Here is a 23,462-nt window from a genome sequence, read left to right on the forward strand (position 1 = left end):
CCTGATTTTAACAATATTACGAAGATGAAAGAAGGCAGTCCTAGAAACCTGTTTTATATGCGAGTCAAATGATAAGTTCTGGTCAAAAATAACTCCAAGGTTCCTCACTGTAGAACTAGAACCCAAGGAAATACCATCGAGAGTAACTATATAGCTAGACAATTTCTCCCTGAAGCGCTCAGGTCCAAAGATAACGACTTCAGTTTTGTCTGAATTTAGAAGCAGACAGTTCTGAGTCATCCAGGTCTTTATGTCTTTAAGACATGCTTGTAGTCTGACCAACCTATTGGGTTCATCTGGTTTTATAGATAAGTACAGCTGAGTATCATCAGCATAGCAATGGAACTTTATGCCATGCTGTCTAATAATGTTACCTAATGGAAGCATGTATAAAGTGAAAAGAATCGTTCCAAGCACAGAACCCTGAGGAACTCCATGACTTACTCTGGTGTGTGAGGAAGATTCTTCATTTACAAGAACAAACTGAAATCTATCAGATAAATATGACTTAAACCAGCCTAATGCAGTTCCTTTAATCCCAATAACATGTTCAAGTCTGTGTAATAAGATATTATTACATAATAATTACATATTATACATAATGATATAAAGAGGTTTTTCACAGATTCAGTTCATTCATATATTTTCCCCAGTTACCTGATTACTTGCATGTTTTGAAGCAGAATCACAATACTTGTCCATTCCACAGTGTTAACCTCTCAATAATAATAAAAAACAGCCAAAATAAACCCCAGCAAAGTAAAAAGTGTGGTATATTTTCCATGAATCCATCAAACGTAGCCTTTCAGCTCACCTTCCAAAATGCATGTATACAATTACAATTAATTGAATTCCAATTGGCTTGAATTGGACTTTATTATCTAAGTGCCTCGAGATGACATTTGTTGTATTTGGCACTATATAAATAAAAATGAATTGAATGTTGGTCTATCATGAAACACTGCACTGTAATCTATGGATTTTGTGTTGATATCTCCTTTTGGAATGTCTTTCTTAGCAGCCTGGGAAGTCCATCTTACTTTCATAGAGTGGTTTATCTCTCTTATTGTTTATCAATGTTACATAACAGTTATCTGTAGCAGGAAAGTTTTGTATAATTCTATGAACTCACCGATGTTTTGTTCATTTGTATTTTGATGCTGTTTCTACCAAAGCTCAAAGCTGCGATGGTGGTTTGTGCATCGAAGCAGACGACAGCTCAGAGTATCCAGCCTTCTTGGAAGGTAATCACTTTGTCAGGAAGGTGTCAGCTCAAACTCATTTTTAGGCAAAGCTAAAGATTTATTAAGATCTTTCTATTTCTGACAGCACAAGCTGAGAGTGCAGATGTTTAGAATGGATTTGCTTTTCAGATCCTGAGTTATAGTCGTGGAAAGTTGAAAGGCGTGGTTGTTAAGTGTTACCACGGGTTACATATGGCACAAAAAAGAAATTCAGTCAAACCAACAATAACTTTTTATGAGAAAATAAGAGCAGAGGAGCAGCTTCCAAGACAAACGATACGTTCTGATTTTTTTTTTTCAATCCACAGAGACGAACTCTGCCAAGTCCAGGTTGTGTCAGCAGCTGTGAGAGGTGTCCTTCAACCGGATGCTTCCCGTCACATGGGCAATGAAGCATCTCAACAGGTAGATTCCCAAATAATGGACGGAGCTGTTGCAGAAAGAAAGAACAGAAGCAGTCTATAAAATGATGATATGAAATGATGATATGAAATGCTGCCCAAGTAAACAGCATCCTCAAACTTCTGCTAGATTTTACAATGAATGGTCCACAGTTGTTATTTACCATATTTTACTAAACAGCTGTGTGACTAACAGAGGCTGACTTGGACTTAAAGGACAGGACTACTGGACTTCTGTTCAAGGGAAGGAGCTGGGTCAGTCGAGCCACATTCAGAGGTGGTTTGAGATATTGAGGCCACAGTATTCTAGCATTGTGAACACAAATCTGCCTGGCGGGGAGTTTCCAGGCAGTTAGAACAGAAGAAGAACCACGAGAGCAGCACAGATGCCTCTACTCAAGCACCTGGGAGTAGTTTGACTTTGTGGGATTTGTTGACATAAAAAAATAAATCAGCCTTTTGCTGTAAGAGAACGGAAGCTTCTCACCTGATCAGAAACGGCTGGGGGAAGCAGCTCGAGGTCTCCGTTTTAAGCACATCCTGAAGATTCAGCAGGTTTGTCAGCAGCGCTCCATGCGTGCACTTGTCAATCTTGGTTACCACCATCTGAACAGAACAAGAACATTTTGACATTCTTCTCATTGCATTTCATGTTTTGAACAACACGTTTTCATCGGTCTCTTCTTCATCAAATCAAAATCAAATCAAATTTATTTATATAGCACATTTCATGTACAAACAATTCAAAGTGCTTTACAGAAAATAAAAGCATTGCAGCAGGGAGTGGAAGAAGCATAAAAGAATATAAAGAGAAACTGTAGTGAATTCTGAGAGAGGTCGCCGAGCCGGTAGAGATGAGTGATGAAGGAGTCTGAAGACACGGACTTTAGTCGAACAAAAGAAATCTTTATTTCTATCGTCAGGTCCGTCTCATTTACAGAAAATGCATCTTCTGGGAGAGCCTGTGTCAAATGGAAAAACCCTCTGCTCTTGGAGAGAAAGTCCCTACGTTTTAAAGAAGATTCAAGGCCACTGGTCCAGGCGTAAAGCCAAGAGATATGGTCTGACTGTAAGGATGTCTCCTATCAAATCTACCTTATTTGGTCATGTTAAGTGTTTATTTTTCAGTGTATCTCAGTGCTTTGCGCGGAGGCGCGCACAACAATTATGCACTTGATGAAACTAACCAGCTGTGGACTCAATGAACTCAGTAAGGCCTGTTCCTCCATTTTGTCTGTGGGTCCATACACCTCAAAACAAATAAAATAATTTAAATGAATTTAAAAACAAGCAACAGTCCAGATAAATTAAAAGATATCGTGCAGTTTTCATGCATAGACACATGAGAACAGAAATGTTTTTAACCTGGATTTAAAAATGTCTCCATTTGGTGAAAGTTTAATCTCCACTGGCAGTTTGTTCCACTTGTTTGCAGCATAACAGCTAAATGCTGCTTCTCCATGTTTAGTCTGGACTCTGGACTGGACCAGCTGACCTGAGTCCTTGGATCTAAGAGCTCTGCTGGCTTTATATTCTCTGACCATATCACAGGTTTTCTTCCTTCTCACCATCACCGCTGGATCTGTCTGGGATCCCTTTCAGAGGAGGAGCAACGTGTCCTTCTCCTCGTCATGCCTAATGCAACGTGAGCCTGCTTTGTACGATGTTTATGACATGTTGAACAAAATGTTGATCAGTGGAAGGACATCAGTGATGACTGACAACAAAAGCTCAAGATTTAAGCCCTTGAGCAAGTTTTCAGTGTGTGATGGTTCTCACACAAAGCTTAATGGGGTTTAAAGGGAGAATGTTTTAGTCGCTGATATTGTAAGATCTTGACCTTCCAGTGTTAAGCATCCTGCATTTTCTAGGCCCAGCTCCCTCTTTCTATCCTCACATCAGCAGCATCAGGTAAAAAAAAATCTTGAGCAGGCGTGCATAGATGAGTGCATTCAGTGAGACCCAAAAGGTCAGCAAAACAAGGTTTCTAAAGTCGGGCCATTATTAGTTCAGTTCCACGTGGAGCTCAGTTCTGGGCTGTTTTAAAGTGTTTAGAACGAACACATCACATGGACAGGTTTGCACATGGATGCTTTTATTAAGCATTTAAAAGATCACACAAACACTCATCATGCTGTGGAGCCATTTAAAGTCCAAGCTCCGGGTTTCTTTCTACTTCAGCACTTCATCTTTGTCCCAGTGTGGTATAAAGTTGGAGAAGCTTGCAGCATGAATAATTGACTGCAGAGTGCTTCATTAAAAGGTTAGTGCGGCGCTGTTTCAGAGCAGTTTTTAAATAGCAGAGTGGAAGCGTTCAACATTAATCCAGTGTGGATGTAATGATGAGGACCCAGAAGAAGAATGAGGAATAGAGCTGGTAAATGGTATCTGTGCCCAGCAGCGTGGACACCTGGCTTTCCAGCATGACCAGACTCTGAGCAAACTGGATGATTACAGGAAGTCTACTTGTGTGTTTTAACATGGAACTCACATGAAGCTACTATTTCCAAAGTCTATAGGTAGTATTTTAATGTTTATAATGTCTGAGTCATATAATATTCATGAATGTGAATAAATATAAAGGGATCGGATGAGTGAGTCTGACTTTTCTTCAGCAATCGTTTGCTTTTTCACTGTCCAACAGTAATATCTACAAATATTCTGTTTTTATTTCACTTGATAAATGGATACTGGTTGTCCCCATATCCTGGGCTTCTGAGCAGGGATCATATGCAACATGGCCCTATAAAGGTAAAACATCAGTTTCCCACCACATATGGACATCTGATCTCCTCGCACATCTCCAGAGCAATCAGGTCAGCCTTCTGAAGACCAACGCTGCCGTCCACCAAGAGGAATGTCCTCACAAGACTGAAAAACAAACAGATATGTGTTCAGAGTAAGTCAGAGCAGGATATGACTGGTTGTCTGCGGACACACTGTTCACTGCCTTGGCATTGAACCACATTTTAAAGGTGATTACCACAACTGAAAAACACTGACAAACTGTAACAGACAGTGAAGTCATTTAACGGCACCAGCTGATGGACCGGGTCATAAAACAACAGGTTAAAGGGCTCCTCACTGCCCTCATTTACGTCTCCAAGATGGAATATGAGAGAAAAAATGAAAGAGAAGAGATGGTGACATCCATCAAGAGAGAAACATCCCTGTTTTACATTTACTGTTCTTATAGTTTTCCAAATCACGTAAAATCATGAGAAAACATCAGCTCAGGCACTGCTTTTAATGTCCATGCTGTCAGATCTGGTGACCAATCAATGGGCCTCATGCAAGAACATTTTCGTATTTTTATTCTAAATTTCTCTCACTTTTTTCGTACGAAGGTCTCGTACGAACACGCCGCGTCAGATTCAACAAACGCTCTTAACTTTGGAAAAAGTGTGTAAACGACCCGCGTAAATGATAAATACGCACGGGTGGCATTCAAGTGCACGTGCACGAGGATAGTAAATTTGCAAACTCCACGCCCAAAATGATACCATATAAGGATGTGCTTCCTCTGTCCTGTGCCAGGAAGTGTTGAGTCATGAAAACGGCATCAAGACACAAAAAGAACAACTTTAGGGGCTCTGAGACTGAAGTTCTGCTTTCAGAGATCCAAAAAGGAAAATCTGTCATTTTTAGCAGCGTCAGCAGTGGAATTACGGACCTGCTAAAGCGAATAAATGGGAAGTTATTAAGAGTGCTATTAATTCCGTGTCAGCTGTAGTTCGTAATGTCACTGAAATAAAAAAAGAAATGGTTTGACATGAAAATGGCTTAAAAAAAAAAAAAAAAAAAAAGGTCTCGCCATGGCCAGGTGCTCGATGACTGCAACTAAAGCCGTGCAATCAGGGGCGCTTTAGCAACACCCGTGGCCCCGGGGCTACATTTTTTTGGGGCCCCCTCACAAGCTACCTGTCAACCCTTATCTTGCCGTTATGTCGGGAAAACGCCCTTAGAATATTTGCGGTGCAAGCGCACAATTGATGCTACATTTGGTTCAGCGCAGCTACAAAAGGTCCGACCACAGAGGACTGCTGCTTGCAAAGGACTGCTGGTAACCTCCACAAGTCTCGTAGCCCGAGATAAAAACCACACACCGACACACACACACCAATGTAGGCCACTGTACTGCCACAGACACTGACGCCAACACACACAATATAAAGACAGAAAGGTCTGTAGAGCATCTCTCTTTTTCTTCCGTTTTTGTGCACCGCTGACATGCAATCTCTTCATCATCTTGTAATCTAAATCTACTAGCCTCGTAGCTGCTTCTGTCCGAGTGAGTGCCGTGAGAGACGTTAAAAATTGTAACATTTTACACGCCGTAAAGGGTGTCAAGAAGATAATACAATGTAACCGCAACATTCCGAGGCCTCACTTCTCAACTTGTTGGAGTTCGATTCGTTTCGGACCACCCACCATGCCGCTTACAACAGGCTACCTACTGCGCGTTCATTTACGGTATTTTTCTAAACTTTATCTAACAGTACATTAATGTAGGTCCACGATTGCGATAGTTTATTATTTTATTAATATTACAAGGCCCCTCACAAAAAAAAAAAAAAAATATTATTGTTTTTTGTTTTTTTTTACAAGGCCCCTCACAAGGCCCCTGGTTGGCTGTGGCCCCGGGGCTTAAGCCCTCCCTAGCCCCCTCATTAAGGCGCCGCTGCGTGCAATCAGTTGTTGCCTCATCATGATGGCTCTTTGATGGGGCGGTCCATGAGGGGGGTCTTCTGGCACCACACCTTCTGGTCTGCCTGGGCTGGTTCAGGTAGTAGGAGACCCTCGTTCATGGCAATATTGTGCAAATCTGGCATGCCTTCTCTGGGCTATAGAGCAGTTTGCCCCCCCCGCTGTATGGAGACACACCCACCTGGCCTTCAGCTCAGTGCGCTCCACAACTCACGGGTGCTTTGATGCGTATATGTGTGCAGTCTATTGCTCAAATTATGTTTGGCAGTCCAGCCAAAGTCCCTCTTAATCTGTACTTGTTGGACAGCGGTGTATGGGAATCTGATGTACCATGGGTGATAAACTGATGAGAGCTTTGATGACCAAGGGGAGCGCACGACTCACAGAGGACTGGGACACCCCCGATCTGTCTCCAATCTCCCTTTGAAAGCTTCCAGTGGCCAAAAATCCAAGGGTGGTGAGGACCTGGACGTGTGGTGGAATTGGGTTTGATCAGCGTGTTTCTCTCTGGAGTTGTGGCTCCAGCAAGCTGCATATTTGCAGCAGCACAGTCCTTGGTGATCTAAATCGTGATGTCAGCCATTCGTGTGTCTCCGCAAGGATATCTACACGGCTTCGGAGCACACGCTCTCTTCCAAGAGCCTGACACACTAAGGCATCCAAAAGTAACAAGTAACGCTTCCCATTGACCTTGTTATATACAGAGTCAAATTAACCTTCAATTAGTGCATAATTTAAGTCAAACAGAATACTGTCAGCCTTATAATGGGGTATAGTGTATATTTATTTATGTTTGCTTCAAAGTAATTAAATATACAATCCATTAGTCAAGCAAACTTGATTGGAATAACAGCGGACTCCTACGACAGGTCTGGATCACTCGTAAATTCTGTTCGTACCTGAAAGAAACTTAAAATACGAAAAGATTGGCGAATGCGCAAATTCTCTTAAATCACTGGTACGCACGACTTAAAGGGGAACTGCGGTATTTTCAACATTAAGCCTCTTTTCTGAGTCGTCTGCAATTTTGATTCTTCTCAACCTGCTTCAGAATGGCAAGTCATGTGCATGTCCAAAAAGGTCCGTAAAAGCACAATAAACGTTTGAAAACGGACTTTTATTGTGCTTTTACGGACCTTTTTGGACATGCACATGACTTGCCATTCTGAAGCAGGTTGAGAAGAATCAAAATTAGGCAAATACCGGAGACAGCAGTAAACATCAAAAAAGCGGTGAGGGGGGTTCTAAAACATTGCAGACGACTCAGAAAAGAGGCTTAATGTTGAAAATACCGCAGTTCCCCTTTAAGAACAAATCTGTGCGTACGAACGGTTGTTGCATGAGGCCCATTGTTTGCAGGTTCTAACTGCAGCAGGAGCCCTTCTGGAACATGTGAGAACGTGCAGAGCTTCCTGGAGAGCACAACATTTACCGTGATGAATAAAACTCTTACCTGGAAGTATAAATGTTTCTCAAGATTACATCCTGATGCTAAGTGTTGATAGTACACACAATCAGAATTTACGAACACCAGCTTTCTTGTATAATTATCAGTGAAATACATAAAAACCTGCACATACAGTCCAGGAGCTTCAGTTAATGTTCACATCAAATATAACGATTCACTTGTGAGAGTACCTTGAACCTATAGGGTGGGGTTGTGGCCCTGAACATTTCTAAGTGGTCATCTCAGGTTTAATTTTTAACATAGCTCATAAAATCTGTTACCTTCAGGTTGGACAGCAGAAGCAGTTTGTAAACACAATGTTTAAACGAGTTAGGACAGACTTTCTCATTTCAAAGGTCTAATACATCCAGCACCGCAGAAGAGCCAGAGCTAGAATAATAATAATGATCTAGGAGCTCCTTGATAAAGCAGCAGGTGTTGACATGTCTGCGTGCTTGTGTTTGAAATACCCTTTAGATTTCTTTATATTGAAATATACTTTAGATTTCTTTATATTGAAATATACTTTAGATTTCTTGATACTGAAATTTACTTTATATTGAAATATACTTTATATTGAAATATACTTTATGCTGAAATATACTTTAGATTTCTTGATACTGAAATTTACTTTATATTGAAATATACTTTAGATTGAAATATACTTTATATTTCTTTATATTGAACTATACTTTATGCTGAAATACACTTTATATTTCTTGATACTGAAATATACTTTGTATTGAAATATACTTTAGATTTCTTTATATTGAAATATACTTTGTATTGAAATATACTTTAGAATGACTGCCCACCGCTCCTGTGTACAGCATCTGTCTGAGTGTGTGACCCTGAGCATGATAGTGTCAACAGGTGGCAGCCTGGATGGGTTAAAGCGGAGGACAAATTCCTTGTGTATGCATGTGTGTATGACAACAAATCTGATCTTAAAATGACATACTTTATCGTATTATCATCAGCTCCATCTGCAGAATTATGCCCGATGCAATCCTGTCAACATGCAACAGTCTCCATCACCTTTCTACGGACTCACTGAGGTTTTGTGAAGCTGCATGGATGGAAAACACGTGAGCACACTAATGTATTGCAGCTAGACAACCATTCACCTGTCGTCCTCACAGAATCATAAACCTTTGAATGAATTTGACCTCTGAACAGCCCATCATCATAAAGTGACATCTGTCACGCTCCTTCATTTTATGATTCATTTCCCGGGGAAGGTTACTTTGACCCGTCAGACTTAAGTCACGTGTGTGTGAGGGCTTTTCATTTTGTTTTGTGTGACTTGTTGTGGAGAAAAGAGCCGTCGGACTCGTCTTGGTCAGCCTCTGATGGGGAATTTATTGATCAGAACAACGTAGAGCCATGCACATGGCAGCATGTACAGAGACTCCCAATAACCTTAGTTTGTGAGATCCTTTTCTACTTCCTGAAATCATTCTGTGCGTATGCGGCCTCAGCCCAATCTCTGTCGGGCGCCACTGTTTCATAGATTGCTGCTACATCTTGGTCATCATCGTCTAGAGTAGACAGAGACATTCTGATCCTCAACAATGTGGTTCGAGCAGCCTCAAGGCCCTGTTCTCCCCGCAGACCCTGATGCAGAAATGAGGCTCTGAAATACTGTCTTCCACTGGCAGCTACCATCAGCTAAAAAGAAGGACTTACTTTTTCCTGGTGTAGAGGTAAGGCTCCACCATGTCCACAAAGTCTCTGGGTGCTCTGTGTCCGTAGCCTGGCATGTCCACCATGCTGAAAGCTTTGCCCACTCTGAAGAAGTTCATCTTCTTTGTGTGACCCTGAGGTGGGGAACAGATGTTAAAACGTGTTAAATAAATAATAAAAAATGAAAAAGACGTCTCACATATGTTGGCTTGCTGCACACAGACACACATTTAGTGTCTGTGCATTTGTTTTGTTCACCTTGATGATCAGAACAAAGATGCTGTGTGAGAACTGGACGTTCTGAAGGACTTTAAACAGAAATATTTTAGAGGGGGCTTAAACCAAACCTACATCAGGAGTCTGCTGCTACACATGCTGTAGAATGCTGGCTCGTTTATCTACAACCCCCCTTTCCATCTTAATATTCCAGTAACCTGCTACAGAATATCTATTCACTTCCCTCATTGAAAAACCTTTGAATACATATACAAATGTTTTATGGTAAAAGCTGAACTCCTGCCTCCTGCCACTCCGAGACCAATGTCAGAGCGTAAAACCCATCCATCCATTTTCTCTACCCACTTAATGCCTCTCAGGCTCATGGGGGGCTGGAGCCTATCCCAGCTGTCATTGGGCGAGAGGCGGGGTAACCCTGGACGGGTCGCCAGTCCATCAGGGCAAAACCCATTTCCAGTTTCCTTTTTGATACCAAAGATAATGAAGAAAAATTAGTTGGTCTGGGGTTAATCACCAAAATGTTTTATTGACCCTTAATCCCTCGTTGGTCTGTGCTTCCCATCTGCATTACAGAATAAATCATAGTTAAAACACAACTAGTATATTCTTGCTTGGAGTAGCACATTCATTGTGGGTTGGTGAGCAACACGGCTACCATGGATACCAGACACAATACAATAAAAATACATTAGAAATGAAATTCAGCTTTATTTCTGTAGCTTAAAGTCATTTACTCATAGAGCAGTTCATGTTTTAAAGTTAACACCTTAAAACATCAGATTTTTCGATAGAAATAGAATGACCCTAGAGTGATTAACCAGCTGACAAACTATAAATATACCCCGACTGAGGACGCTCATTGAAATATGCAACTGGACCCCCACCCCCCAAAAAATCCCTTCCCCTCCTCTTTGTGCTTTCCCGTGTTTGTGTGTCACATTTTTTTTTCTTTTGTATGTTTGTTTTATTGTTTGTTTTGTCTTTAGTCAGTGCTCAGTTTTTTGTTTTTTGTTTCTCACATGACTATTCTATTTAAATTGCTTTGTTTGGGTCCTTTTAAAAAAAGAAAAAAAATTACTCTGTATGACCTTGGCATTATTACCATCTATATACCCAAGGTGTTTGATTTGTTTTCTTTTATTTTACTTTCTAAATACCCAAGGTGTTTTTATTTTTAATTTACTTTCTACATACCCAAGGGGGTTTGTGTGGTTTATTTTATTTTACCACCTGCGTACCCAAGGGGTTTGTTTCATTTTTATTTTACTGTCTGTATACCCAAGGTGTTTGTTTTGTTTTGTTTTTACTTTATTTTATTTATTTATTATTACTTCTACTCTTTATGTTAGGTGTGCCCGCACATTGCTGTTGATATGAAAAATTCAATAAAAATATTTCTGAAAAAAATAGAGCGACCCTTCTTGTAATAATCCATCATAGATGACTTTAGAAAAAACACCATTTTTAAGCCTCAATCAGCCGTGACACAAATCTTAGGTTGTTGCAGTTTAACGTGGAACATCCTACAGCGCCCATGCTTAGAGGGCACCTCAGCTCTTAGAGGGTTGACATGTTCAGGCAACAAAGATCAAAGAGAAATAAAAGGCGTTTTTCAAAGGTCTATATAGTTTTCACAGCAGCACTAGTCACACGCAGTTTTGTAGGTTGGATATGTGAACTCAAAGCAGACAAGACAGACTTTTACATTAATATTTCTAATTATAGCATCATTCAGTAACCATGGTAACATGTTTTCCACATGAGGTTAAAACAGCGTGTTGTGTCCTCCTTCTTGTCCGGTTCCTACCAGCCTAACATTGTTTGTGACAGATGAGCAGCACTTAAACATTCTTATCACTGTTTTCCAACACATGCACTAAAATGCAGTGCATTAGCAACCAAAGATTTCAAGCCTTGAACTTCTCTATGCTGAGCACGCACACACACGGACACACAAAAGAAATCCATGTGTGTAGAGGCAGGCAGAATGCAAAGCTCCAGGCCGAAAAGATATCCACGCACTGATCGGACTACTTACTGGAGTTTTGGAGACTCGGACTTCTACCTCAGGAGTCAGAGAAAATAGAGCTTTGATGAGGGACGACTTGCCCACATTGCTTCTGCCAATGAAACACACCTGGAAAAACAAAGAAAGCAAAATCACCCCCAGACATTGACAGTGAGTTCCAGTATTCTGCTGTGCTGTGTTTTCAGAGCTGTGCATCAATTGAACCTGCACTTGTAATTTGCTGATACTTTCGGCTTTTGCACATCCTCCCAACCCATTCAACATCTTAACAGAGCTACCTGCCCCGGCTGCTGTCGTGTTGCCTCAACGGCCGCCGAGTCCCACAGGACACAGCTCAGACTCATCTATCTCTCCAACACAAGACAGATGGATGGAGGCTCTTGCTTCCAGCGAACTGTGAATACATCATCGCCTGACAGAAGCAGAGTGGTAACTAAGTCGGCATGCCAAAGAGAGCCCGCCGCCCTGTCAACACAGTGTTCCATTCTGAGCCCTCTGCTGAACACTGCTGTCTGTGAGGTTATAAATCTGCTCATTTATTATCAAGTGTCAACTCCGGCTCACTTATGCATGAGGCTGCAAGAGGGTAAAGAGATATTATGCTACATTTTTTACAGGCTGGGTCAATATTTTAGAGCAAAGACGGACCTGCTTCTCATTTAACATCCCGACTCAAACCATCTTCTTCTCTTAGGTTTTCTGTTTGTGGGCCTGCTGAGGAAGCCAGTTGGAAAGCTTGCAACATCTTACTGGCTCAGTTTAATCATTGTATGCTCATTAGCTGCTGGACCTCCACTTATTACTTTTACACAAACACCCAGAAACATATATGAGAGTTTAGAGAAGGGCATCATCAGACCTCACTGCAGTGTGAGAACTGAGAAGAAGATTTAAAGGAAGCATACAGTCCAGTCTGCACTGGAGCCAACACAACAGGAAGAAGTGGAAGAAGATGGAGATCGAGAGGAAAAATAAGAAGATGTAGTGGTAAATTAACAAAGTTGCAGCAAATGGAAAATAAAGCCGAGAAGTGAAAAGTAAAATGTAATGCCAACAGTAGCGGAGGCCACTCCCTCCCACAGAGACTGTGTTGAACAGAAAACAGCAAAACAACAGGAAACGCTGCTTCTGGGCAGTAAATGAAGCTAATGAAGAACACGCAGCTTTTCTTCTGGACTGGACAGTAAAAACTTGCATCGTTATGTTGTACCTATAACTGTTTTCTTCATTTTTACTGCAACGTTTGTGCTAAAAGAAAAGCAAATTTCATAATGTAAACTGTATGTGTGTAAAGGTGGAACCATGACCAAGTATCAGTGGAAAAATCTAAATGAGTGTATGATCATCTCCCGTTTACATATGCAGATGGGCTGAGCCACAGCTGGTTCAGAGGATACGTACATGCAAAGAAAGCTAATCCAGTTATTGACTGAAGTATGTTCAACACCACAAAGCTGTGAGCTAACATTCAACATATTCTATTGATTCTCACCTCCTGTGTGGGACGTCATTACACATGTCAACAATGCTTCAATCAACGCACACGACGTCTTTCTCTTTGAAGAAAACAAAAATGCTTTGACATGTCAACATAGCTGCAAAAAGCAAAACCTTTGACAACATGTGACAAACAGCTCTGCAGCTGATGTAGCTCAGAGCCTTTGGAGACAGACTGCACTCTAATAGAACAGCACTCTGTAGCACTGGTCTGGACGGGGCTGTGTGGTCTGCCCTAAAGCTAACAGAAGAAGAGGAAGCAGCCGCTGTTGCTTGGAGAAGCATGAGAATTACAACAATGGTGGAAGCTCCTGGCAAATGAGCATTAACTTCACCACCACAGACCTCCATGAAGAAATATATGAAATTCCAAAGAAAAGAGCCAAAACAAGAAGAAATATTGGTCTAGCTTTTCTTTTTTTGGAGACAGCTTGTGTGCAGTAAAGGACCAAAAACATGCAACTTTTCCTCTGCACTGATGAGTGAAACGTTTGGATGGTAAAGTGCAGCTAATGCTGGAGCTATACATTTTCTCACCGTGTGTGCATTAATGCAGTGCTGATCCGCCTCTGTTTGGTACGTAATAACAACCAAACAGCGCTGCGTTAGCGAGCAGGTCTTTTTTAACCATTAAGGCTGAACTCATATGTGAAAAGGGCTACACTGTTCATCTGTTAGCTAACCTGTTTGTTCTAGAACCTAAAAATAAAAACAGTAATGTGCAGAGGGGGGCTGTGTCCTCATGAACAGCCCGCTTAGTATCGGCAGACGGATCAGAACCAGGGTACGCCTGTCTTATAGTTCTTGTTTTTCGGCTATTCAGTTGATTTTTTTGAGTTAAATGAAAACAGTGAATCGACAGGCTGGTGAAGAAGAGGTTTTTGTTTTCCCCTTTCTGCTACTCAGGAGGAAAAGGAGAAGTCAAGTTGAACACAGATGAGCAGGTGGGATTTTAATCACAACCGCATTAGTCCAAGAGCCCAGATTTTGTGTGATGAGTTAATTAGCTAACTGAATCTAGGCATACAGGTTAACTGGGAACAAGGAAACAAACTGAGGAAATAAAACCAGACAGGACACAAAAGGAAGATCAAACATGAGCCAAACAGAAAACCTGAAGTCTGAAATCCAGAGTTACACAGCTACAGCGAAAATGTAACACACTTTTTTTTCTAAAGACATGAAAACACGCTCAGCATTTTTCAGTTACAATGAAAGGAGCCAGTAGTCAACATGCCACAGAGTCTGGTCACCCAGTGACAGTAGATATGTATGAGCCTGTGCATACTGTATGCAAATAACCTCCAACTGTTGTGCTTATGTGCATCTCTGCACTTAGATTCAAATCCTTTAAATGGATATTATTGTCTTTATCCAACGGAAATCATTTTGGATTTCTGGGTACTCTCAGAGACAGTCAACATTAATGACCAAGTGAAAAAAACACTCAAACTGAGGATACCTTTTCTTTTTCAGGACTAAATGAATCTCAGATTTTGAACAGGAATAAAAAACAATCCCATTGCCTGGTAGGACTTTACAGTGAAAAGTGAAACGCTGTACTTTAATGTATCCGATGCATGTTGGCAATTTCAAAATATATTCTATAATAAAGTTCAACTGAGTTTGTTTTGTCTTTCCCAACACAAAGCCTTTTTCTGGTGGATGGGTGGTTTTATTCTACCTGTTTGCAGCTGACACCAGCCGGTGCTCTCTGGCTGTGGCTAAGAGGTTACTGTAGCTTTGAGTCAGAAGCTAAGATGTTACTGTAGCTTTGAGTCAGAAGCTAAGAGGTTACTGTAGCTTTGAGTCAGAAGCTAAGAGGTTACTGTAGCTTTGAGTCAGAAGCTAAGAGGTTACTGTAGCTTTGAGTCAGAAGCTAAGAGGTTACTGTAGCTTTGAGTCAGAAGCTAAGAGGTTACTGTAGCTTTGAGTCAGAAGCTAAGAGGTTACTGTAGCTTTGAGTCAGAAGCTAAGAGGTTACTGTAGCTTTGAGTCAGAAGCTAAGAGGTTACTGTAGCTTTGAGTCTGAAGCTAAGAGGTTACTGTAGCTTTGAGTCAGAAGCTAAGAGGTTACTGTAGCTTTGAGTCTGAAGCTAAGAGGTTACTGTGGCTTTGAGTCAGAAGCTAAGAGGTTACTGTAGCTTTGAGTCAGAAGCTAAGAGGTTACTGTAGCTTTGAGTCAGAAGCTAAGAGGTTACTGTAGCTTTGAGTCAGAAGCTAAGAGGTTACTCTAGCTTTGAGTCGGAAGCTAAGATGTTACTGTAGCCTTGAGTCAAAAGCTAAGAGGTTACTGTAGCTTTGAGTCAGAAGCTAAGAGGTTACTGTAGCTTTGAGTCAGAAGCTAAGAGGTTACTGTAGCTTTGAGTCAGAAGCTAAGAGGTTACTGTAGCTTTGAGTCAGAAACTAAGATGTTACTGTAGCTTTGAGTCAGAAGCTGTTCCTGTAGCTTTGAGTCAGAAGCTGTAACTGTAGCTTTGAGTCGGAAGCTAAGAGGGTACTGTAGCTTTGAGTCAGAAGCTAAGATGTTACTGTAGCCTTGAGTCAAAAGCAAAGATGTTACTGTAGCTTTGAGTCAGAAACTAAGATGTTACTGTAGCTTTGAGTCAGAAGCTGTTCCTGTAGCTTTGAGTCAGAAGCTGTAACTGTAGCTTTGAGTCAGAAGCTAAGAGGTTACTGTAGCTTTGAGTCAGAAGCTAAGAGGTTACTGTAGCTTTGAGTCAGAAGCTAAGAGGTTACTGTAGCTTTGAGTCAGAAGCTGTAACTGTAGCTTTGAGTCAGAAGCTAAGATGTTACTGTAGCCTTGAGTCAAAAGCAAAGATGTTACTGTAGCTTTGAGTCAGAAGCTGTTACTGTAGCTTTAAGTCAGAAGCTGTTACTGTAGCCTTGAGTCAGAAGCTAAGAGGTTACTGTAGCTTTGAGTCAGAAGCTAAGAGGTTACTGTAGCTTTGAGTCAGAAGCTAAGAGGTTACTGTAGCTTTGAGTCAGAAGCTAAGAGGTTACTGTAGCTTTGAGTCAGAAGCTAAGATGTTACTGTAGCCTTGAGTCAGAAGCTAAGAGGTTACTGTAGCTTTGAGTCAGAAGCTAAGAGGTTACAGTAGCTTTGAGTCAGAAGCTGTTACAGTAGCTTTGAGTCAGAAGCTGTTACAGTAGCTTTGAGTCAGAAGCTGTTACTGTAGCTTTGAGTCAGAAGCTAAGAGGTTACTGTAGCTTTGAGTCAGAAGCTGTTACAGTAGCTTTGAGTCAGAAGTTTTTACAGTAGCTTTGAGTCAGAAGCTAAGAGGTTACTGTAGCTTTGAGTCTGAAGCTAAGAGGTTACTGTAGCTTTGAGTCAGAAGCTAAGAGGTTACTGTAGCTTTGAGTCTGAAGCTAAGAGGTTACTGTAGCTTTGAGTCAGAAGCTAAGATGTTACTGTAGCTTTGAGTCAGAAGCTAAGATGTTACTGTAGCTTTGAGTCAGAAGCTAAGAGGTTACTGTAGCTTTGAGTCAGAAGCTAAGAGGTTACTCTAGCTTTGAGTCAGAAGCTAAGATGTTACTGTAGCTTTGAGTCGGAAGCTAAGAGGTTACTGTAGCTTTGAGTCAGAAGCTAAGAGTTTACTGTAGCTGTCAGAAGCTAAGAGGTTACTGTAGCTTTGAGTCAGAAGCTAAGAGATTACTGTAGCTTTGAGTCAGAAGCTCAGATGTTAATGTAGGTTGGAGTCTGAAGCTAATATGTTACTGTAGCTTTGAGTCAGAAGCTAAGAGGTTACTGTAGCTTTGAGTCAGAAGCTAAGAGGTTATTGTAGCTTTGAGTCAGAAGCTAAGAGGTTACTGTAGCTTTGAGTCAGAAGCTAAGAGGTAACTGTAGCTTTGAGTCAGAAGCTAAGAGGTTACTGTAGCTTTGAGTCAGATGCTAAGAGGTAACTGTAGCTTTGAGTCAGAAGCTAAGATGTTACTGTAGCTTTGAGTCAGAAGCTAAGATGTTACTGTAGCTTTGAGTCAGAAGCTAAGATGTTACTGTAGTTTTGAGTCAGAAGCTGTTACTGTAGCTTTGAGTCAGAAGCTAAGAGGTTACTGTAGCTTTGAGTCAGAAGCTGTTACAGTAGCTTTGAGTCAGAAGTTTTTACAGTAGCTTTGAGTCAGAAGCTAAGAGGTTACTGTAGCTTTGAGTCTGAAGCTAAGAGGTTACTGTAGCTTTGAGTCAGAAGCTAAGAGGTTACTGTAGCTTTGAGTCTGAAGCTAAGAGGTTACTGTAGCTTTGAGTCAGAAGCTAAGATGTTACTGTAGCTTTGAGTCAGAAGCTAAGATGTTACTGTAGCTTTGAGTCAGAAGCTAAGAGGTTACTGTAGCTTTGAGTCAGAAGCTAAGAGGTTACTCTAGCTTTGAGTCAGAAGCTAAGATGTTACTGTAGCTTTGAGTCAGAAGCTAAGAGGTTACTGTAGCTTTGAGTCAGAAGCTAAGAGTTTACTGTAGCTGTCAGAAGCTAAGAGGTTACTGTAGCTTTGAGTCAGAAGCTAAGAGATTACTGTAGCTTTGAGTCAGAAGCTCAGATGTTAATGTAGGTTGGAGTCTGAAGCTAATATGTTACTGTAGCTTTGAGTCAGAAGCTAAGAGGTTACTGTAGCTTTGAGTCAGAAGCTAAGAGGTTATTGTAGCTTTGAGTCAGAAGCTAAGAGGTTACTGTAGCTTTGAGTCAGAAGCTAAGAGGTAACTGTAGCTTTGAGTCAGAAGCTAAGAGGTTACTGTAGCTTTGAGTCAGATGCTAAGAGGTAACTGTAGCTTTGAGTCAGAAGCTAAGATGTTACTGTAGCTTTGAGTCAGAAGCTAAGATGTTACTGTAGCTTTGAGTCAGAAGCTAAGATGTTACTGTAGTTTTGAGTCAGAAGCTGTTACTGTAGCTTTGAGTCAGAAGCTAAGAGATTACTGTAGCTTTGAGTCAGAAGCTGTTACTGTAGCCTTGAGTCAGAAGCTAAGAGGTTACTGTAGCTTTGAGTCAGAAGCTAAGAGGTTACTGTAGCTTTGAGTCAGAAGCTAAGATGTTACTGTAGCCTTGAGTCAGAAGCTAAGAGGTTACTGTAGCTTTGAGTCAGAAGCTAAGAGGTTACTGTACCTTTGAGTCAGAAGCTAAGAGGTTACTGTACCTTTGAGTCAGAAGCAAAGATGTTACTGTAGCTTTGAGTCAGAAGCTGTTACTGTAGCTTTAAGTCAGAAGCTGTTACTGTAGCTTTGAGTCAGAAGCTAAGAGGTTACTGTAGCCTTGAGTCAGAAGCTAAGAGGTTACTGTAGCTTTGAGTCAGAAGCTAAGAGGTTACTGTAGCTTAGAGTCAGAAGCTAAGAGGTTACTGTAGCTTTGAGTCAGAAGCTAAGATGTTACTGTAGCTTTGAGTCAGAAGCTGTTACAGTAGCTTTGAGTCAGAAGCTAAGAGGTAACTGTAGCTTTGAGTAAGAAGCTAAGAGGTTACTGTAGCTTTGAGTCAGAAGCTAAGAGGTAACTGTAGCTTTGAGTCAGAAGCTAGGAGGTTACTGTAGCTTTGAGTCAGAAGCTGTTACAGTAGCTTTGAGTCAGAAGCTAAGAGGTAACTGTAGCTTTGAGTCTGAAGCTAAGAGGTTACTGTAGCTTTGAGTCAGAGGCTGTTACAGTAGCTTTGAGTCAGAAGCTTTTACAGTAGCTTTGAGTCAGAAGCTAAGAGGTTACTGTAGCTTTGAGTCTGAAGCTAAGAGGTTACTGTAGCTTTGAGTCAGAAGCTAAGAGGTTACTGTAGCTTTGAGTCTGAAGCTAAGAGGTTACTGTAGCTTTGAGTCTGAAGCTAAGAGGTTACTGTAGCTTTGAGTCAGAAGGTAAGATGTTACTGTAGCTTTGAGTCAGAAGCTAAGATGTTACTGTAGCTTTGAGTCAGAAGCTAAGAGGTTACTGTAGCTTTGAGTCAGAAGCTAAGAGGTTACTCTAGCTTTGAGTCGGAAGCTAAGATGTTACTGTAGCTTTGAGTCGGAAGCTAAGAGTTTACTGTAGCTGTCAGAAGCTAAGAGATTACTGTAGCTTTGAGTCAGAAGCTCAGATGTTAATGTAGGTTGGAGTCTGAAGCTAATATGTTACTGTAGCTTTGAGTCAGAAGCTAAGAGGTTATTGTAGCTTTGAGTCAGAAGCTAAGATGTTACTGTAGCTTTGAGTCAGAAGCTAAGAGGTAACTGTAGCTTTGAGTCAGAAGCTAAGAGGTTACTGTAGCTTTGAGTCAGATGCTAAGAGGTTACTGTAGCTTTGAGTCAGAAGCTGTTACAGTAGCTTTGAGTCAGAAGCTAAGAGGTTACTGTAGCTTTGAGTCAGAAGCTGTTCCAGTAGCTTTGAGTCAGAAGCTAAGAGGTTACTGTAGCTTTGAGTCAGAAGCTAAGATGTTACTGTAGCTTTGAGTCAGAAGCTGTTACAGTAGCTTTGAGTCAGAAGCTAAGATGTTACTGTAGCCTTGAGTCAGAAGCAAAGATGTTACTGTAGCTTTGAGTCAGAAGCTGTTACTGTAGCTTTAAGTCAGAAGCTGTTACTGTAGCCTTGAGTCAGAAGCTAAGACGTTAATGTAGCTGTCAGAAGCTAAGAGATTACTGTAGCTTTGAGTCAGAAGCTCAGATGTTAATGTAGCTTTGAGTCTGAAGCTAATATGTTACTGTAGCTTTGAGTCAGAAGCTAAGAGGTAACTGTAGCTTTGAGTCAGAAGCTAAGAGGTAACTGTAGCTTTGAGTCAGAAGCTGTTACAGTAGCTTTGAGTCAGAAGCTAAGAGGTAACTGTAGCTTTGAGTCAGAAGCATAGAGGTTACTGTAGCTTTGAGTCAGATGCTAAGATGTAACTGTAGCTTTGAGTCGGAAGCTAAGAGGTTACTGTAGCTTTGAGTCAGAAGCTAAGAGGTTACTGTAGCATTGAATCAGAAGCTAAGAGGTTACTGTAGCTTTGAATCAGAAGCTAAGAGGTTAGTGTAGCTTTGAGTCAGAAGCTAAGATGTTACTGTAGTTTTGAGTCAGAAGCTAAGAGGTAACTGTAGCTTTGATTCAGATGCTAAGAGGTAACTGTAGCTTTGAGTCGGAAGCTAAGAGGTTACTGTAGCTTTGAGTCAGAAGCTATGATGTTACTGTAGCATTGAGTCAGAAGCTAAGAGGTTACTGTAGCTTTGAGTCAGAAGCTAGGATGTTACTGTAGCTTTGAGTCAGAAGCTAAGAGGTTACTGTAGCTGTCAGAAGCTAAGAGGTTACTGTAGCTTTGAGTCAGAAGCTAGGATGTTACTGTAGCTTTGAGTCAGAAGCTAAGAGGTTACTGTAGCTTTGAGTCAGATGCTAAGAGGTTACTGTAGCTTTGGGTCAGAAGCTAAGAGGTTACTGTAGCTTTGAGTCAGCAGCTAATATGTTACTGTAGCTTTGAGTCAGAAGCTAAGAGGTTACTGTAGCTTTGAGTCAGATGCTAAGAGGTTACTGTAGCTTTGAGTCAGAAGCTAAGAGGTTACTGTAGCTTTGAGTCAGCAGCTAATATGTTACTGTAGCTTTGAGTCAGATGCTAAGAGGTTACTGTAGCTTTGAGTCAGAAGCTGTTACAGTAGCTTTGAGTCAGAAGCTAAGAGGTTACTGTAGCTTTGAGTCAGAAGCTGTTCCAGTAGCTTTGAGTCAGAAGCTAAGAGGTTACTGTAGCTTTGAGTCAGAAGCTAGGATGTTACTGTAGCTTTGAGTCAGAAGCTAAGAGGTTACTGTAGCTGTCAGAAGCTAAGAGGTTACTGTAGCTTTGAGTCAGAAGCTAGGATGTTACTGTAGCTTTGAGTCAGAAGCTAAGAGGTTACTGTAACTGTCAGAAGCTAAGATGTTACTGTAGCTTTGAGTCAGAAGCTAAGATGTTACTGTAGCTTTGAGTCAGAAGCTAAGAGGTTACTGTAGCTTTGAATCAGAAGCTAAGAGGTTACTGTAGCTTTGAGTCAGAAGCTGTTACTGTAGCTTTGAGTCAGAAGCTAAGATGTTACTGTCGCCTTGAGTCAGAAGCAAAGATGTTACTGTAGCTTTGAGTCAGAAGCTGTTACTGTAGCTTTAAGTCAGAAGCTGTTACTGTAGCCTTGAGTCAGAAGCTAAGAGGTTACTGTAGCTTTGAGTCAGAAGCTAAGAGGTTACTGTAGCTTTGAGTCAGAAGCTAAGATGTTACTGTAGCTTTGAGTCAGCAGCTAATATGTTACTGTAGCTTTGAGTCAGAAGCTAAGAGGTTATTGTAGCTTTGAGTCAGATGCCAAGAGGTTACTGTAGCTTTGGGTCAGAAGCTAAGAGGTTACTGTAGCTTTGAGTCAGCAGCTAATATGTTACTGTAGCTTTGAGTCAGAATCTAAGAGGTTACTGTAGCTTTGAGTCAGATGCTAAGAGGTTACTGTAGCTTTGAGTCAGAAGCTAAGAGGTTACTGTAGCTTTGAGTCAGCAGCTAATATGTTACTGTAGCTTTGAGTCAGAAGCTAAGAGGTTACTGTAGCTTTGAGTCAGATGCTAAGAGGTTACTGTAGCTTTGAGTCAGAAGCTGTTCCAGTAGCTTTGAGTCAGAAGCTAAGAGGTTACTGTAGCTTTGAGTCAGAAGCTAGGATGTTACTGTAGCTTTGAGTCAGAAGCTAAGAGGTTACTGTAGCTGTCAGAAGCTAAGAGGTTACTTTAGCTTTGAGTCAGAAGCTAAGAGATTACTGTAGCTTTGAGTCAGAAGCTTAGATGTTAATGTAGCTTTGAGTCAGAAGCTCAGTTGTTAATGTAGCTTTGAGTCTGAAGCTAATATGTTACTGTAGCTTTGAGTCAGAAGCTGTTACAGTAGCTTTGAGTCAGAAGCTAAGAGGTAACTGTAGCTTTGAGTCAGAAGCTGTTACAGTAGCTTTGAGTCAGAAGCTAAGAGGTTACTGTAGCTTTGAGTCAGAAGCTAAGAGGTAACTGTAGCTTTGAGTCAGAAGCTAAGATGTTACTGTAGCTTTGAGTCAGAAGCTAAGATGTTACTGTAGCTTTGAGTCAGAAGCTAAGAGGTTACTGTAGCTTTGAATCAGAAGCTAAGAGGTTACTGTAGCTTTGAGTCAGAAGCTGTTACTGTAGCTTTGAGTCAGAAGCTAAGATGTTACTGTCGCCTTGAGTCAGAAGCAAAGATGTTACTGTAGCTTTGAGTCAGAAGCTGTTACTGTAGCTTTAAGTCAGAAGCTGTTACTGTAGCCTTGAGTCAGAAGCTAAGAGGTTACTGTAGCTTTGAGTCAGAAGCTAAGAGGTTACTGTAGCTTTGAGTCAGAAGCTAAGAGGTTACTGTAGCTTTGAGTCAGAAGCTAAGATGTTACTGTAGCTTTGAGTCAGCAGCTAATATGTTACTGTAGCTTTGAGTCAGAAGCTAAGAGGTTATTGTAGCTTTGAGTCAGATGCCAAGAGGTTACTGTAGCTTTGGGTCAGAAGCTAAGAGGTTACTGTAGCTTTGAGTCAGCAGCTAATATGTTACTGTAGCTTTGAGTCAGAATCTAAGAGGTTACTGTAGCTTTGAGTCAGATGCTAAGAGGTTACTGTAGCTTTGAGTCAGAAGCTAAGAGGTTACTGTAGCTTTGAGTCAGCAGCTAATATGTTACTGTAGCTTTGAGTCAGAAGCTAAGAGGTTACTGTAGCTTTGAGTCAGATGCTAAGAGGTTACTGTAGCTTTGAGTCAGAAGCTGTTCCAGTAGCTTTGAGTCAGAAGCTAAGAGGTTACTGTAGCTTTGAGTCAGAAGCTAGGATGTTACTGTAGCTTTGAGTCAGAAGCTAAGAGGTTACTGTAGCTGTCAGAAGCTAAGAGGTTACTTTAGCTTTGAGTCAGAAGCTAAGAGATTACTGTAGCTTTGAGTCAGAAGCTTAGATGTTAATGTAGCTTTGAGTCAGAAGCTCAGATGTTAATGTAGCTTTGAGTCTGAAGCTAATATGTTACTGTAGCTTTGAGTCAGAAGCTGTTACAGTAGCTTTGAGTCAGAAGCTAAGAGGTAACTGTAGCTTTGAGTCAGAAGCTGTTACAGTAGCTTTGAGTCAGAAGCTAAGAGGTTACTGTAGCTTTGAGTCAGAAGCTAAGAGGTAACTGTAGCTTTGAGTCAGAAGCTAAGATGTTACTGTAGCTTTGAGTCAGATGCTAAGAGGTAACTGTAGCTTTGAGTCTGAAGCTAAGAGGTTACTGTAGCTTTGAGTCTGAAGCTAAGAGATTACTGTAGCTTTGAGTCAGAAGCTAACAGGGTTACTGTAGCTTTGAGTCAGA

At 41.1% G+C, this 23,462-nt stretch overlaps 1 protein-coding gene across 1 annotated transcript in view; it reads right to left on the bottom strand.

The window, feature by feature from the left end:
• Positions 1-1,464: 1,464 nt before the first annotated feature.
• gtpbp8 (GTP binding protein 8) overlaps positions 1,465-23,462 on the bottom strand; it is a 29,209-nt gene continuing 7,211 nt past the window's right edge. The window contains exons 4-8 of the mRNA XM_075478934.1: positions 11,761-11,859; positions 9,489-9,619; positions 4,417-4,516; positions 2,133-2,251; positions 1,465-1,674 (exon numbers count right to left, since the gene is read on the bottom strand). Of these exons, the coding sequence (XP_075335049.1) occupies positions 1,581-1,674; positions 2,133-2,251; positions 4,417-4,516; positions 9,489-9,619; positions 11,761-11,859 (543 nt within the window). The 3' untranslated portion in view covers positions 1,465-1,580. The remainder of the gene's footprint in view (positions 1,675-2,132; positions 2,252-4,416; positions 4,517-9,488; positions 9,620-11,760; positions 11,860-23,462) is intronic.

The sequence above is a fragment of the Odontesthes bonariensis genome, chromosome 12 (genome assembly GCF_027942865.1).
Source record: "Odontesthes bonariensis isolate fOdoBon6 chromosome 12, fOdoBon6.hap1, whole genome shotgun sequence".
Lineage (NCBI taxonomy): Eukaryota > Metazoa > Chordata > Actinopteri > Atheriniformes > Atherinopsidae > Odontesthes > Odontesthes bonariensis.